Here is an 18,639-nt window from a genome sequence, read left to right as displayed (position 1 = left end):
AGCACTCGACGAAGGAGCGCTTCTAAAGTCCCCTCCACGTGCATTCGAGGTAGTACCTCGTTTCGGCACTCGTGGAGGCGCACGGCAGTGATTTTACTCGTTTCAACGTTCAAATAATGCCGCGACCAAGTGACGTAGAATACTAGCAACAATAAAATGTCACGATGCTAAAACATGAGGCATCACTGCCATATAAGGTAACGCACACAGCGCTGTTCGCCTCAGTCGCGCACCATATAGTTGATGCGAGCACTTCGTAACACCTGAGCACCAAAGGACGTGGCTTTTTTTACGAATATGTTACGCGGAACAACTTTCCTTTATTTCACAACGCAGCCCGTCGCAGGAGCATAAGCCGCGGAAACGGCACAAAAACAGCAAAATCAAAGCGCGCCGCCGATGCGTCATGCGCCTCGAAGCCAGTGCTCGAAGCGCGTAGAAACAAAAACAAAACCAAGCGTGACACGTGCTACGTAAACAGCGTTGCGCTTGAGAGCTTTTCGGTCTCGCCAGTAACAAAATCTTAAAACAAACCTCCACATTTGTTGCAACTTACAGCCTGTAGCGCTATCTTGTATATTTAAATGCACTAACTCACGCTGTTATTATTAAAGTAATACGTATAAATGTTTACATTAGTTTACAACAGATGGCGAAACAACTGGTAAGCGTCATAAACGGCGATCATAGTTGTTTGATTGGAATGAGAAGTTTCTGCACTAACATTTCAAACTACACCTGCAGCGTAGCCAGACGTTAGCCGTCACTTCCAGCTGAAACCGATCCGAAACTAGCACTATTCGAAGCTCAGTCGAGCAACGCTCACCGGCAGCTGTGGGGCTTGTTTACATACGCGCGTAGGGGCAAGGCGAAATCCCAGGCTAAAACTGCCGGCATATACCTTGCTGCCGGTCCCAATCCAGTCATGGGGATCTGCATGAGCTGCTTCAAAGGTTCGGGCGCCGACATAACTACACCCCAAGGAGTTGATGCGGTACGAGAACCCATCTTTAACGCGTTTTCAGTGACCGCAGTGTTGACTGTTCAGGTGCACGCATATAATCGCGTTTAGTTGCCGGATGTTTTGCTGTGGTATGATGCATCGATCGTTGACGCTGCGCAGACCGTGAAGCGGCAACAGATGGCCGAAGCCGCGGAACGAAGGCTCAAGGAGCAAGAGCACAGGGGAATCAAGGATCCCGAGAAAGTGAAGAGGCAACAGCAAAAGCGAGACGAGCTCGAACAAATTGCGGCCACTGGTCCTGGCGAAGCGAATTTGCGGGTAATTACTTTACAAGACTGCGCTGATACTTGGCTGCAACGTATACCGCTGTTGAATGCCTGCTCGCTACGATTATTTTCTGCATACTGAGTGATTTAAATGCCGATAGCACTCCTATGCTATGGGACGAATTGCATTATGTTTTCATTGCACGTAACTATTCCACTTGATAAACTAACTGCCCACCATGATCGCATCATCTTTCGCCGCGCCTTAAATTCAAACTGCGTTTTGTTTCATAAGAGTCTCCGCTTATATGTGCAGCCACTAAACAAAACCTAAATGTGCACTACAACGTACACCCGGATATAGCGTACGTGTGCATAATACGAATAGACGCGAGTGAGTGAATCGACACCGGTTTCAAATACTGACCAGACATATTTTATTTGTTTTTCTTTTCTTTCTTCTTCTTTTTCCAGTGGCAAGTCCGATGAGCACTCGGCACCCAACTTAATTACCACATGTAAGAAAAAAAAGAGGAACCATGTTAACCGGAGAAACTGTGTTTTGTGTGTTGTGCAAGTGTGCATGAATATTTCTGTATAACTTTCAAATCAAAATAAATGTTGCTGTACAGAGAAAAAAAAACCAAACAAAAGCTATTGCATAATATATCTGTTTGTGTGAAAAAGAATGGAAAAGAAGAGAACAAGGGTACTATTCTCGGCAATGTTGAATTCCGCCATATTGTCAAATTCTGTGATGGCAACATTTTAAACCAGTCAGAAAGGACGTAGCAGCCCTCTCAGCCAATCGGAGCTAACAAGATAGCGAATTTGACAACATGGCAGAATTCGCCAGTGTGCAGAATGGCAACCCTGGTCAGTGTGGACAAACTACCAAATTCTGCCAGTAAGCGAAAAACACACACGCGAAAGTAGAGCCAAAATATGACTTGCACTTTTTTCACTCAGTACATGCATGCATACATGATCAATGACAGCTGTAAATTGTGAACCAAAGATATACACTGACTACCCACATGGTTTTATGTACAAAATAAGTGATACATTAGGTGCACATGCATTGAGAGAACACACTACGTGCATCGAGGAAGAAGAAAAGAAAGTACACACACACCGACTTTGACAACATTGGTCTGTTTTCCATTCGGAAAATAAACAGAGAAAAAAAGATGGGTGACTCATAGAGCCATTAGTAATATTTCGCTAATGTCAATCGATTTGACCTCGTCCACAAACATTGAACACAGAGCACAAACAGTGATGACTCTGTCAAAAATGGAAAACCTGGCTTGCAGTGATGCAATGCCGAAATGCTTGAAAACTGGCACTCTGACTACTCCGTAAAATGCAAAATTACACTTGCAAAGCAAACTGCTAGGATAATCGATCTATAATCACTCGAGACATGAAAACAACCTGTAGACAAAATACATCGTGCAGTGCGAAGACGATACCAATATCAAGGTGATCAAAATGAAGTTGTGAGTATTCCAAACAGCTTTCTTTCATTTTTTTTTAGAGCAACCAATAGATTAGCAGTACATGCAATGTGATGATGTCTCCTCATGCCAATTAAGTGTTGTAAAAAAAAAAATTAAGAACAACAGATAATATAGTATAACATTTTCTGGTGCGTTATCTGTGCAAGTTTCACAAATGCTTTTAGAAAAGTGTTTCCATAAAAAAGAAAAAAAGCTGCATTAAATGCAGAAATGGTGATTGAGAAGTCGACCCAAGCCTCAAAGAGTGAGGCATAAGGTGAACTGTGCTTATGCAAGATCAAACGTTGGGCTGACACTTGGGTTGTTTGAGATATCAACATTTGGTGGAAAGATAGTAGTAGGTTAACGAAGAACGAAAGAACATGGATATAAGAAAAGTAGATCTGAAATCCTTATCGCTAATGTCGGACTTCAATGAATGTATTATAATTATAACCCCGTCACAAAATCGCATCAGACACACCAATACCTTTGGTATACCGGACTTCCAGTATAAGCCTGTATTTATCACGTGTTCACATCAAACAGCAACACTTCTTGTAGAATTCGTTATATCCGGAAATTCGTAATATCCGAAACTTCGCTATATCCATGTTTGTTGAGTTCAGAAGACAGAGTTGGACGTAACAAAGGTATTTTTGTGCTGGATACGACTTTGCTGTAATGAGGTCAGACTATTTACAAGCACGTTTTTTTTTTTTTTTTTTTAACAAAAAGCAGAACCGGTTTCTACAGATCAAAGATCAGAGCAGGAGACGAAAAAAAAAAACATCACAGTTTCTCTCTCTACAGGGGGGAATCGACCTTGTAAGGTAGAAGTGGTTGGGAGGGGTGGGGTGGGGGGAATGCGACAGGCCGAAGCGTTTTCAGCACCCCCAGGAAAAGTGTGTGCGCGGTTTGTGGACTTGCATAGCTCTGACATGTGAGTTAGACACACACCAAACAGGCAATATGCACAAGCCGACAACCGCTACGACTACGCGTACATCTCCACTCGAGGAACGGCAACGGAGGGGACACCACCCGAAAAACTCGCAGCAAAAGCGGGCCACGCCATTGACTCTCGGATCACATTGCGTGACGCAAAATGTCAACGCCATCTCTCGCTTCCAAGATAATTTTTTTCCTTTGGCCGTGCGGAACTTGTAAAGCTCGTGAGGAACCGCTCCGTGACCTCCTGAAGCAAGAACCTCTGCCCGAACCCCGGCTTCCACGTTGAAAAACGAAAAACCCATGGCCGTCCTTCAAACGAACCTTGAATATTTCACTGTTCCACTCGCAAAGAAAGAGCGAGAGCTGACACGCTACAATGCAAGTTGAGAAAGTGGAGTTCTTTTGCATTGGCACGGGCAAGCTCAAAGCTAAGAGGCGAGAGTGGGGACGAGATGTCATGGCAACCAATTCCTTTAAGAAAATCTCACCCGTTCCATCAATGTGCTGTTCACTATAGTTTACATCTAGTGGTGATCGTCAACCCAAGATCAATGTTCCCAGGAGCATGCCAGCATGAAATTTAATTTGTTTGTCCCAAAACCAAGCCCTGACCAGAACGGCCGTCCAGCCCCTATCGCTTCCGCATATTGTGTAATGTTGTTTTGTTTGTTAGTAGCCTGTAATACATAAGCTATGGTGTACTTTTGTAGTCCTACTCGTCTTTGTAATGCTTTAACCCTAGAGTAAGTAGTTTCTGTGATACAGGCAGTCGATTCAGTTTTCCAACAAGCATATCACAGTGTTCCTTGTATGTCTCAAATCTGGATTGTTAGTGCTTCCCACTTCATAAAATCCACTGAGCATCGTGCGCAGCCAATACAAAGATGAATGCACTAATTTGGTACCAAAGGCAATTTACAGCATTACCACAGACAAAAAGACTGCATGAGTTTGTTTTCTTGAGTGGCAATGTAGACATGCTTCTAGAGAGCCTCAGTCCTGCCCTTCAAAACAAGCTCGCTGAAAATCACGCAATTAAAATTGCAAATTAGCCTTTTCTTAGACCAGCCTATCGTGCTTTGAAAAGGTCACAGAAGTTCAAACCCACAATGCCCAGGTAAGGATTATGAACTAAGGCATTTTCCTTCTCATGTGAAGTGGGGTTCGGGCTAAGCAACGTAAAGCGCTTTGCTCTGCATAAATGCTCGCAATCGTGAAATGCAACTCGACACAGCCTCCTCACACACACTGGTACACACGTCTGACTACAACGTGACCACGACAAGAACCGACGTATTTCTTATGGAGTACGCACAGCTTGGAGTTGGGCCTCCCTCGCAAGAAACAAGTAACAAGCGAAAAATATACGAGCCACTAAACATTCAACAGATAGATAGGCTACTTCTCTAGCATGCTATGTACAGTGGTACTTTGGTGACACACTCTACTGGTCGAGCCATCTCCTCAACAAGTCGAGATCTTTTCAAATACACCCGAAGCGTTCGAAATTCCCGGCACTGTTGCCTTCGCTCTAACGGAACTCCTAGTCAAGCTACAAGTCTGCTACCGCTGGAAGTATATTCCTTCGTTTGGAATGACGGTTGTCATAACAAGTGCAGAGGTTCGGTAAATCCGAGTAAGTATCCTCGCTCGTCTTATGGAACATTATCACTTCTACTCCTAGGGTAACATGCTCGGTTGTTTACATTCACAAACACGATTGCTTCAACAAGCCTGAGTCCCAATTTACAATACGTCAAATGCCGGACGTCATGACAAAACGTGACGTGATGGCGTCACGTCACGGTCACATTATATACTGTGTTTTATCCCGGCTTTGTCTTTGAAAACGAGACACCGGGGACGTTGAGAACATCGGCTAATGTCACTGGAGTGTCGTTTAGAAGAATCTAGTGAAAAAACGCTGTCTCACGACAGACACTGATGCCCTGATTCAGTGTTTTGTCGGTGATGAAAATCGGGCCCAACACCAAATGGGCTGGCATTTATGGCCAACGGCATTGATAACAAAGTATCAGGTATGCTGTCTTAAGCATGGTGCCAAGAATTTTGCAATGCATAGATGCTGCCACGTGCACGTGAAACGTAAGCGTACACATGAAACCTTGCAAGAGTGAATTCATTCCCAAAAGTGAAAAGACAAATAGCTATCTCATTTCAACCTTTGTCACTTTCAGTGCTTACACTACAAGCAAACTACAACACAAAACAAATTCTTGTCATTTTCTGCGAGCCATACAATGTTTCAAATATTCTGACTCATCTTAACCATCCGGTAAGCCAAGGAATAAGATGAAGCAAGCCTCCACATCCACCACAAAGACGAACCTGAGAGGAATTCCATTCGAGCGAGGGCACCGGCAAAACGCAGAACAGGCAGACGCAACAAACGAAAGCGGCCACGAACACCTGCTTTCTAACAAAAATATGGGCACACGTCGTCACAATTCTGTACAGCATATTGTGCATCACTTCTTGCATCAATCTGGAGGATAAACCTGGGAACTCGTCAATCACAGCGGCGGCGAAAATGCGGCCTCAACAACGACGATAATCCTTCCTCTCTCACGCGGAATAGACTTTCGACTGCATGCAACAAATACCCTTCACTTCAACAGCAGCGAGCGCGCGCTGAACAGCCAAAACTCGCTGTCACCATCGACAAATCGACACAACAGTTGACGTCCCGACGACAGTGTTGAAAACCGAACCTTTGCAAACTTCCGCAACAGCAACGGCTCTCAACAAACGTCAAGATTCTTTCCAGGAACATTTTTTGCACACCATAGTGACCACAACTGCCATCCTCACAGAATATCTTCCAGTCTACGCAGACAGTGCCGGCTTCGCAACGCTAGGCTGTCGAGAACATTTTCCATATGTTGCGTGCAGCAATTTAAGCGCACTTTTGCAACGTCACGCACAGTCCTTGCAACAATACCGCACATAACTTGCTACAACTCTTACGATCCCTTTCTCCCACGCACAACCGTGCATCGACAAGAACAATTTTTGCACCGACAAGTCAACAGTGATGACACCTGTTTCACTGCTGCATAAACCCTAGAAGCGCACACTTCTGGACGTCCTAACAGACGTGACCACAAAAACTGTGTATAGCCCAAGGAAACTGCGCATTCACACAGATACAAGCTCTTGCGTAAAGGTGCCAACCGCATGTTCATACAGTCGTGAAGCGAGTCCTAAAGAAGTACAATCCAATAAAACAATCGTTGCGACTATTTTACGTACACACTTGCTCTTACAGTGAAGCGCACAGCTCTTGACAATGAAATGTCTTGCAGACTCTTTGGGGCTTCAATGTTCCATGAGCAGTACTAACTAGAGATATCTAGCTCACAAAAAAGTCATGACCCTGTCCATTCTCCGGTACACATTTCAAATGCCCTAAATGCGCTAGCATCAAATGCAGCGGGGGAGTATGGGACAAAAATTTTTCACACATTCTCTTGCAGGCAAAAACAAAAGGCGTATGTTACAATCAGCCTACCTCGCCAAGCACTTGTTCAGTCCGCAGATCAACAGAATTATCTGCAACTAACTCAAATTACGCTCGGATCAATAATTAGACAGCTCTCTGTCAGGTAATCTGAATTCTTGTCACCTGCATGGTCCTGTGCAGTAGAATATTTAAAACTCTCTTTTATGAAGTATCATCGGCTTATGAGCCTGTCGGCTGCCTCATTTTTCTAATTACGAGCATCTTGTAGCATTTTACTGATCTTTTACACCTGGCGTGTGGTCCTAATCAGGAGCTATTGTCGCCAGAAGCACTAGGAATAGATATCGCTAAAGGTTGCTACACACATTCATAAATATCAATAAAATGAAAGTTTTATCGTAATCTAGGCAAATAGCATTTTCCCTCTTGCTCCTAGGCCCATTCAATTCATTTGTCATCAATTCATTCAACTATAATTAATCATTTGATTAATGTTCTCCAAACACAGAGGCAGACCTCGTTGAACTGAAATCTATCGACGAGTAGTCCAAATCAAACAGTAATACTGTGACCTCATAATCTCCTTCCACATTAGTGCCACTACTGCCTTTACGGCATCGTCTCATTACGAACTCTGCATATACAAGTCGCGGAAAAAGTTTTTCTTTATACAGGAGCATCGCTAACTACTCGGTTCACGGTGAAAAAAACTGTGGCCTATCAAAACGTGCTTTGAAACCTGCGCAGGCAGGTATAAACGGTACAAAATGCCTTTTTTTTTTTCTACATATGCTAATGCTACTAAATGCTAGTGCCAACCCTATTGGAGATATTGAAATGCCATGCTTGGAAAAAGCTAAACTGCTCGCACAAGACAGCTGACACAGCCTGCCACCAGTTTGCAGCTTGCAACGTCTGGCTACAGAGAGCATTTACAGGAATGGTGATACACATTTTCGTAGTTGTAGTTGTAGATGCTTTAACATTTCCTGCACATACAAATGATTGACTCGGTAAATGCGGAGGCTAGGGAGCGCGAGACATTTTATGTTTACATTAAATTTATTGTTGCTTGTCAACATTACGGCAACGTCACGCCGCGCCACAGAACCTCGTTGTGCAGATGGAAAGCTAGGTGTGACGACTCCGATCGAAGTTTACCGAAATTGCTGCACACATTCCTTTCAGCTTTGCACAAGTTTGGCAGTTGCACCGATACACATGAATCGATCAAATCAATATGTCACGAATTGTGTGTACCATGTGAATCCGGTTTGCATAAAAAAGTGTTACACTGAGTTATACAGAACGCTTCTACACTAGCCGGCGTTGTTCTTGGTGTTCGATGGACCTTCGTTTAACGTGAAGAAAAATGGCTATTCTGAAACTTCCTCAAGCGACACTAAAGGCAAACACTACGTTAGGCCAGACTACTGTATAAAACTGGCTCAGGAGACGTTAGTTAAAGAAGCAGTGATTCAGTAAAGCTAGTCTCAATGCAGAATTTTGGAGTTATTTCTAGCCGATTTCAACCATACTAGTTGAGAAGGCATGCACAGGCATTTTTTTTTTTAGTGCTCTCTAAGAAAGACGGTTTTGCAGAATGGAAATCAGCCCCTAGGAGCTAAGCTCTTTATCATAGCACTTGGTTAGCGTGCTTGGCCCCGAATAATGCGAAGTCAGCCGGCAGTAGCTTAAGTACTTTAAGTACTCTGACGTGCCAGCCTAAACTTCAGCATTTCAAGTGCACACTTCTCCCAATTCAAGCGAGCCGACAGTCGGCCCTCTTCTGGACCCTCTAATGGCGCCATGGGCATGTCACGCACCACTTCTGGCGGAGTTAGCACTACCACACACCAAGCCTTGCGAGCGACATAGATGGTTTACTGCAGACATCGACAGTTGCCAGTTCCAACGTTCCCAGTGGAGTCTACTGAATGCCAAACGTAGCAAAATCTTAAACCGTACCAAGAGCCTGGTTTCAAAGTGAAGATACAGAAGAGTCTTCATGCAATGTTTGACATTTGAAATACGAGTGGATCGCAGAGGTATCATTACCACTGCGGGAAGTAACACAACAAATGTGCGACGTGAAAAGCATGGCTCATTCATATGACCTCAGAGATAAACAGAGCTGAAACACCTTGGAGGTGGCATGCCTCCTCCTTGAAACCTTCCGTACACATTCCAATTCTATATGTTGTCCGTAAAATTAATATGGACATTTAATGAAATTTTAGGAATCTGCATATACTTTAAAATATACGGAAATCATACGGACCTTATGGAATGCATTATGGAAGATTTCAATGCAGCCGCACCTATGTCATATGGACTACAACGAGGTGCACGCATCATCTGTTTAGGTGCTGTTCGAAGGCAGCTAGCATTACTATACCATTACTATCCATTACCTACACTTAAACATTACCATTATACTGCACTATTACCAACATTGTGGCCCTGCCAAGATAGCTTTGGTGGCATCACACGTAAAGAATTTAGCTAAAGATTTTCATCGCAGATGACCATGAACAGTATTGCAACCTTCCGAGGATAAGCAATCGAAACACTGCGTTGATAGAAACCCAACAGCAAGATGGTATGAATACCAAGTCAAAGTAAACTGAGAGAGCCAAGTTTCAAGTTTCTAGGCCAAAATTTCAACAAAGGCACAACGGGGCTTTTACGAAATCGTGTAAGGTGCACTGAAAAGGTGGTAGTGCAAGTGAGTGGCTATCGGCATGGCAAAACCGCAATACACAAATCTGCAAGTGACAACATGCCGACAGCAAGTATGTCAGTGCCGTTTCCATTCCTCACATTTGAGGTTAGTTCAGCAGGCAGCTGGTGCTAGGAAACCAACAACGGCTGACCATCAACTGAACGTAACATGGAAAGATTGTCGCACAGATTTACCGTGATTCAAGCAATGTTGTTAAAGGGACACTAAAGGCAAATGTTAAGTTGACGTTGATTGTTGAAATAGCATTCCAGAGACCTCGTAGTGCTTGTTTCATGCCAAGGAAATGCTTATTTTGAATGAAAATAACGTTTCAGTGGTCCACACGGCGTTAACGCACTTCAAATCGCGTGCCTGAAAAGGCCTCCTGACGTGGCATTTGCCTTGTCCAATGTTGCCCGCCTTTACTGCCCAGCAGCCGACGCTGTGGCTTCTGCCCTGAAGGGCACATTACACAATATCACATGGACATGGCATTTTATTGAAGTTTCCGCTAGAGCGACTTTCGTGAGCGTGCAAGACACATGCAGCACTACACGATAACGAAACTACCACTGAAACGCAACCATGTGAGCTGAGCGAAGCCCGGCGAAAATGGAACTTTTGCACAACCCGCGCCGTTCTCCGCTGTAACATCAAGCTCTTTTATCCATGTACAAGCAGCATTTTATTACATCTTGCAATGCTCGGGATGTTCTTTTTTTATTATAAGTAGCTTGAATACTACTGATAATTTGTACTAAGGACTCTTGACGTCATCGGGCTCATCCCAAAACGTCCCACTGGTGGCGCATATAGTGTCCTACATTTACCTTAATTTGTCAATTACTAGAGCACTGCTATTGATAATAATGACGTATTAGACATTGCCAAACAGTGACCTTTCATTCTGACATAAATTTTTATTCGAGTTTAGTGTCCCTTTAACTACCAACCTTCCCTACACTTCTAACACAAGAACAGTCCAGCACTCTTGGTGTTTGTCCTTTACAGCAGTACCGCATATTGCGATTCTGCCATGGTCGCCAACCGCTCAAGATAAATACTCTTTGTTGCCACTGAACTCAAACAGCATGTAAGTTCAATGTGGCCTCAAATATTCTGGTTCATAATTGTCTACTGTTAAATAGATGGGTTATACCTATACTGGTGGGTTTTTTTTAGTTCCGTAAAGTTTATCACAATTTCACTGCTTCATCTGAAAGCATTTTTTACGTCAAGGTTCCTGCCACTTGTCTAACTTTTGCAGTGACCTTTCTGCAGAGATAAAAGTGACTACCCTATAAGATTCTTTGGAAATGCAATTGACATAAGTCACAGGACTTAAGGAGCACTAAAAAGAAACAGGAACTTTCTCTTTTGCACTTTAATGGTAAATTATCCCATTAAAATCACAGTCATGCCATTCTTAATAAAACAAATAATTAAAAAAAAAAGAGAGGTAGGTGCTCACACGACTTCAAATATCCCGCACTAGATGTTTGCGCTGTCGAAGATAGCAAATGCAGCCCCGCTGCAATTAGTCAAGAGCTATTCATCGTTAATAAAAACGCAAAATAAAATACAGCATACAAGAACTGCAATTGACAATCGGACACCTTGCCTTCTGCAAAAAGACGTGAGGCTTCACTTTCCGGCGGTGTTACAGGCACCTTGCTGTGGTACCAGAAACTCCTGCAACGCAAGCATCAATGATCATTTCGTGCTCCGTTTGGCTGAAGCCGCGAAAACGCAATCCTGCATCCCTGGCAAGATCTTCATTGCAAGGTTCGGCATCGGCAACAACATCAGTCGCAGCGAACGCGGAAGCAATGGCCAAATTATTGTGGCAATCTCCGATTCATTTAAGGCAATGAAGCCTGCAGCAACATTGGTTTAACACCAAATCTACAGCAAGATAAATTGAAGATATAATTGGTCGTTGGTTACGAATTTCTCAACTAATGTTGTATTTTTGCACTGGACAAAAGCTGTATGCATTCCTTAAGGACCCTCTTTCATTCCAACTGAACTCCCTGTTTCTCTTTAGTGTCCCTTTAAGCCTTAACTCCTGCAACGCAAGCAGATCTTCATTGCAAGCAAGTGAGCATGTGAGCTTTCGGGCACTCCGTAAATGTGCACCTATCTACTAATTTCCCCATTTAAAAAGATTTTTTTTTACACCCTTAAAGGGACTGACAACCACTTTTTAGGGCACCTACTTTCTTTAGCGCAACAGAAAGCTAACTGGTCAGAGTGTCTAGCCACAGAATGGTAACGTGGAAAATGCCGTGAAACATTTTTAATAAGAATTTTTCTATCTGTGCCGAATATGAAGTCTTATACACACTTCACAACACATGCTGCAAACAATGAGCGCAAGAGCGGTTCGTGTTCGAATGGCAGTTTACTGCGCATGCGTGCACTCCATGCGCATGCGCTGCGGCTCGACCGGGGCCTCTGGCAGCCGCGAAGGCAGCGCCACTTCTCACTGTGCAACTCCTCTTACCTCATAGGCAGCAGAGAACAGAGCGGGGATAGATAATAATATACATATTCTAACTTTGAGGACCAATTATGGCGCGCATGACAGCATCAGACTAAGTGACTACATCAAAGTTACTGACTTCATAATCCAGCTTCAAGGCTCTTCCGCTAGGCTGCACAACCTACAGGCTTGTGTTACCTTTAAGCACAATTTAAAAATATAAATCCTACTCACAACGCGAAAAGGATGCTGGAATCTGTCACTATATTTCCCGGTCTTTTCATTTCTACCAGGATCTAATAACACGTTGTGCTCAGTTGTCGGTCCCTTTAAGCTGTCGTCTCACAGTTATCACCACATAGTATGCACGCATTGGAGATTAAAGCAGAAAGAAGCCTATGCTTCGTTAAATTCATTAGTGTGCTTCATTCCTCAATCTCATGTTCATAGCGCGAAATAGTATAAATCCTTACATTACTTTAAGTTCCCCAGCACACGAAAGAAAAGTGGTCTGGTAGGTGTGTTATGCCTTTCTTACCACAAGCACTGACCACAGCCTGACCAAATGTAAAAGTCAAATGCAAGCGTTACCTGCACAACGCAAGCCAGATGCCAACGTGGGAGACAGCGATAGAGAAAAGTTAGATCTCCATGGTATTAGATCAAGAAAAGAAAAGAATGAGCGCTCCTAAAATACAGTGCCCAATATAAATATGTCTCGAGATGTGAATGTTGGTGCAAATTGCGATACAACTACATCAAAGAAACAGTGTGCGAGTGCTCCCATCACCAAAACTACCACAGGTGCTTCATAACGTTGTAAAATTTTCTTTTCTAAATTGACGCAAGAATAAACTCGAGGAACTTAAGAAAAACATCGAAACAAACGTTCCCAAGCCTGTACTAAACCATAGCAGCTTTACATATTCGAGAAGAGAAAACAAAGAAGGCTCATCATACCCGACAACGAGGTGTAAAAATCATTTAGCTTCTCCCGAGAAAGAAAAAAAATTTGAGACGGAATTAAATTACCCACGCACGAAAACGCGCAAAATGACCATGCTCGACTAGAAGTCAACCAAAGATAAGACCACAAGTTATGTACATATATACACACACATAAACCTCACATGTATACCGTGACATCTGACTTGTCACTGCGCGTGTTGTCACAAGGCTAAGCTCCGCGAGGTTGATGAGGAATAAAGTTGCAAACAGCTGCATACAAACAGCGCAACCTCATCATCTCTCTCCTCAAACGCGTATCCGCCGCATCTAGCGTGTGCCTATTGCAAAGGCAATTCCTGTACAGTGACCCGTGTTTTTCTCTGAACAACCGCTTCGTCTTCTCCATGCCCTTGTAACAACGTTGCATTTCTTTCTTCCGCATAGTTTAATATATGCTTATTACCTTTACTAACTGGCTCTACGGCATTAACGAAAGACCACTGTTGTACGTGAACCTTGTATGAAATGTTCACGTTGTAGGTGAATGTACAACGTTGACGTACAATGTTCACGTAAGCAAACGTTTTACGAAACGCATCAGACTGCTGCAGATTTTACAGACAACAACGCAGGTTGTTTCATGGACTGATGCGAGCTGTGAGATACAAACGTCCAAGGTTTAGGTGATACCAAAACAGTGGCAAGCCCAAAACTCTTCTTTTACCAAGTCTCGAGAATAAAAACGCGCATCTCCGTACAACCTTAGGGCTTACCATTCAGTTTCTTATAGGCAATAAAGCTTTCGCAAATGCAAGCCATGTGACATAGCTAAGGAGCAATGAATGCTTTATAAGCACTCAGTGCTATCGATAACAGTAGTGCAGGAATCGCACTACATCGTAGGCTGAGCTCTAGCACTACACCGTAGGCTGAGCTCTACGCAGCCTGCATGCTGCCAAATTCTGGGAAGTGTCGTAAGCAGTGCCCCTCCCCAGTCTTGTGCGTCCAGCATTCAAAATGACGCGAGGCAAAGCGCACCTGAGTAACGCACGAGGAATAAATCCCAGGGATGCAGAACTGGCTGCTGCGGTGCTCTCTAAATGCGGAGGTGACTACATATGTGCGACGTAAACGGAATAGAGGGGGGGGGGGATCTAAAAATGGCTTAAAGCTTCGTACCGGGCATTCACGTTTGACAAAAGAACGCTTAAATAACACCCACGTCTCGGTTCAACAAAAAGATGTGTATACTACAACAGTGTGTGAATTGGGGGGCCTCTTCAACGTCGTTCAAGGTGCCACCCCTGATGAAGTTCAAATACGGTTGAACCTGCGGTCTGTACATGCAAAAAAAAAAAATAATGACAATAAAATTAAAATGGGAAGGGGAACGAAAACACCCTCTCCTTCCAACCTTTAAACAACATTAACCAACACAAGACAAAGTGTTGGTGCAACCAACAATACCACAAGGTTCACGCCGTGGCGCAAGACCACATCAACACACAAAAAAAAGACAATTCCACCATTGCTGACCTAACAAATCGATCTAAAACATTTCACACATTGCAGCGACAACACATCTCAAAACATGGCGCCACCTGCGCTTGCGCACCAATGTGATCGAGCATTTCAAGCAAAGGCGACCCGCAGGCCACATATGGTGACCCGCAGGCCACATAGGGCGGCCCACAGGCCACATAGTGCAGCAGCAAATGGGGAACGAGTGCCACAGTACCGAGGAGCCACAGCGAGAAATGCCAAGCCAAAGAGCTTTCACAATTTCAGGTAGGGCACTGCGCCGTTGAAAACCAACGGGAATTGCGAACGTGTCTGCAGATGGCGTTGAGTGCAAACAGACGAAGAGTTGTCGCTTAGCAGTGAAGAACCGAGACAATGGGGAGGGCTTCAGCAGCAATAGCGAAGCATGACATTCGGGCTTCTCATTCTCTGCGCGTCCTCTTGGAGTGTCGCGTCGTGGGCTCGTGGGGTCCACCGGCCGGATTGGATTGACCCCGCTTGACCACTTGGACCTGCGATTGAGCCGTGAGCTGCAGCTGGATCGCCGAGGTGTTCAGTTTCTCCGCGAGGAGGAGGTCCTTGAGGCCCGCCATCTTTTGACTCGACAGCGTGACGGTTGCCGCGCCATTGTCACCGCTACTCCGGCTGCCCGACTTCTGTACAGGAAGAAAAACAAGCGATGGGCACATTATAACGCGCAGCATTATTTGACAAGTCGGTCCGAGAAATCGGTCTGTCCATCTGTGGCCAAAGAAAATGTGGGCCTATCCCAGATATTGTGCAACACCGACTCAAACCCTCAATGGCGGTAAAACCAACATTCCAACAGTGCCCCACCAGGCTGAACCGCGGCCCGGTACTGACACCTTTCCTAAAACAGGGGTAGAATGCACTGCCCACAGTGTGCACGCTTGATAGCGGCTCGCAAGTATGGTGTGATAACAACACAGACCTATGTGCCATACTTTGGGACACACAGGCCTGTTCTCAGTACACTAGGGCCAAACACGTACAAAAGGAAACACAGGGAAGAAATATAAGACACACACAAGAGGGCATGTGTATTGGGGAAATGTGGAATGTGGAATACAAGACCACATGTGCATATATACATGCACATTTCCTGTCTTTAAGACCATACATACGTGCAAACATCACTCTTTTCACGACACGTAAAAATCTTAACTGGAACAAGCTGTAAAAAAAAGGACGGTTAAGCTTCGCCTTTAAAAGTGGTATGCGATAGCGCTATTGGGCCCTGTTTGCAGTGCTTTCTCATGCCCTTGCCGTACTTTGCTTCTCGGTAGACACCTCGGGGGCTATTTTGTATGTGTTCTGTGACAGAACGGAATGAAACGTCATGAGAGGACGAGGGGGAGCTGCACGAGATTGGTCGAAGCTCGTTTGATGGTCAGACGTGAGAACAGCAACCGAAAATGGCAGTGCTGTCAACCATTTTGGCAAAGAATGGGCACAGAATGGACGGAGACACAATTATGTCTGGAAGAACGGATACAGAACAGTTTCCTGACGACTTGGATTGGATCGAAACGGAAGTGCTGTGGCTGGATAATCGAATTAGCCTGCTTTGTGTCTGGCTTACTCCAATGCCGTGCCGACAGTTTGAGAAAATCGCAACCACCAGCCCCCCACCACCAAACGACTCGTCAAATTGCGACACCACCTAGCGCCCACTAACACAAATAAATTGTTAAAGCCATCGCGCTCTTCAATTTCAAGCTTTGAAAAACAACGCCTGCCAATATTGATGTTCAGCTATAATAATTCTATATTTCTTTATGCATTGAAAACTTTCTGAATTCCCTCAGCTTGCCTGCTGGCTGTTTCCTCCCTCTCGTCCTCTGGTGATGTTTCGTTCCGTTCTGTGACAGAATGCGCACAAAATAGCCCCCCTCAACTGTGCCGTTGGTGAAGGAACATCTGTGTACGATACACTCGCCATAATAAACTCACCTAGGGCACTGCTGCAAGTAGTTAAGAAATACCCACTACGCGTCTGTAAGGCAACACGTGCACCTACATAGCAGCACACTTTGTTGATGATGTGGATGATGATGACGATAAGAATTAATTATTGCTAAGGCCTTTGTAATGGGTGGGCAGCTTTAAACCACCCACTTGCTACGCAATTCACGGGTGTGACCCCTGGTGCGACTCTACGCTTCTGCCATGCAATATTACATCTCTTAACGTGACCCCTCGCCTGACATGATGCCTGTATGGGGTCTTTTTGCGAAGCAGTTTCAAGCACTGCCGCATTCAGACTAGGACAAAACTTGCACCTGCATTTTAACACGAAAGTGTTTCATGCCGGGCTCCGCCAAGAATTGATGCATGTCATTTCTGTCACAGAAATGATGTTCATAAAAGGGCACGTGGGTAACTCAGAAAGAAATTCAGAATAAAAGTTCGACCAAGTTACCTGACTGAGGAATCACCCTCTGACTCCACGACTTTCGAGCACAGAGGTGCGATGTGCTGACTGCTATGCCAAAAATCTAAACAGGTTTCTCGTTGCGAATGCATCATGTATGCTTGCCGCCTTGGCAGGAATGGTGCTGCCATCTATAGTCGGGTACAACTTTAGAAAAAAGGAGAGGCCCCGCCCATATGACCGAAGCGCGGCAGCCGATTGCCTCCGCGGCAAAGAAATAGTCCCGCTTCTTCTCCTTGAGCGGAGGCACCGGCCGTCCGGCTCGTGACGTCAGTCTAGAGCGCGCGCCCATTGGTGGAAGCGCGTGTGCATCCGCCTTTGAGGTGCAAATGCCGCTTTTTTCTAAAGTTGTACCCGACTATAGGAGCGGTGCACCAAAGTACTACGCCGAAGTGCTGCGAGAGCGTGTCGATGGGGCACAGTCATAGCTGTGTTAGACCAGCGGGACATGTGCAAGCGGGAAACACATTTTCATACAGTTGAGGCACACACTACTAACTGTGCCTCTCGCAATTGTAAATCTGAGCACGCAGCAACATAATGGGCTGCAAAGGACATTCATGGAAACTGCGCGGAGACCGGACAGATGGAGAGAAGCACACAACCGTTTGTCCCATCTCCGTGATGTTTCCACCAAAGTAACATGTACCAAAGAAACCATTCTGTCAAAGACACTACAGAGTTGGACCAAAATGCTCGGTGGAGATGTGGTAGCCGGTGTCAGCATGAGTGTATCTATGTCAAAGTCTGTCGTGCCGGCCGAACAACAATACATACTGCGCTAGTTGTATTTCTTAATGTCTAACACAGCTGCAACTACTACTATGGAGACACGTCTCACTTTCGTGCTATCAGCAATTCCGATGAAAGAGGGATCAGAAATCAAGTTTCATCGCCATAAGGATGGAGGAAGGCCCGAACAAAGGCCCTGTTCGCTAATACTCGCTAATGTTGGCTAATGTACGTTATCCACCCTATAACAACAATAAAATAATACATGTGTACTACTATGCTTCTTCCTCACTGTGTTAATCAAATGGTTTGAACACTGCGACAGTTCATAAATATTTGCCACAAACATTTTCTGCTTACCGCATTTCGTTGTTATCAAACATCAGAATGAACTCCCAGAAGACTTTGTATGTGTTGTCATTCATGAGAGATTCGATTGGGAACTCACAGAGCTCACTCGTGCAAATATTATATCTTTTGTGTTTACTGTCTCGTTCCTGCTTCCAGTAATATCTCATTCAGTACAACATTTTGTTCTCGTCGTTTGAAAACACAGCGCCCCTCTTCAGTTAATTGTGTCTAGTGCCTTTTATGTGCAGTACA

The 18,639-nt window shown here is 44.6% G+C and overlaps 2 protein-coding genes across 2 annotated transcripts in view; one reads left to right on the top strand and one right to left on the bottom strand.

The window, feature by feature from the left end:
• Positions 1 to 808: 808 nt before the first annotated feature.
• On the top strand, positions 809 to 1,904 carry LOC119376816 (small VCP/p97-interacting protein). Its single transcript, XM_037646516.2, has 3 exons — positions 809 to 994; positions 1,124 to 1,282; positions 1,705 to 1,904. The coding sequence occupies exons 1-3, from the start codon at positions 926 to 928 to the stop codon at positions 1,717 to 1,719; spliced, it is 243 nt and encodes an 80-aa protein (XP_037502444.1). The 5' UTR covers positions 809 to 925; the 3' UTR covers positions 1,720 to 1,904.
• LOC119376815 (uncharacterized) overlaps positions 1,644 to 18,639 on the bottom strand; it is a 34,234-nt gene continuing 17,238 nt past the window's right edge. Inside the window, exon 3 of the mRNA XM_037646515.2 lies at positions 1,644 to 15,505. Within this exon, the coding sequence (XP_037502443.1) occupies positions 15,272 to 15,505 (234 nt within the window). The 3' untranslated portion in view covers positions 1,644 to 15,271. The remainder of the gene's footprint in view (positions 15,506 to 18,639) is intronic.

Source organism: Rhipicephalus sanguineus, unplaced genomic scaffold, assembly GCF_013339695.2.
Source record: "Rhipicephalus sanguineus isolate Rsan-2018 unplaced genomic scaffold, BIME_Rsan_1.4 Seq233, whole genome shotgun sequence".
In the NCBI taxonomy this organism is placed as follows: domain Eukaryota; kingdom Metazoa; phylum Arthropoda; class Arachnida; order Ixodida; family Ixodidae; genus Rhipicephalus; species Rhipicephalus sanguineus.
This window is presented reverse-complemented; position numbering and strand designations above follow the sequence as displayed.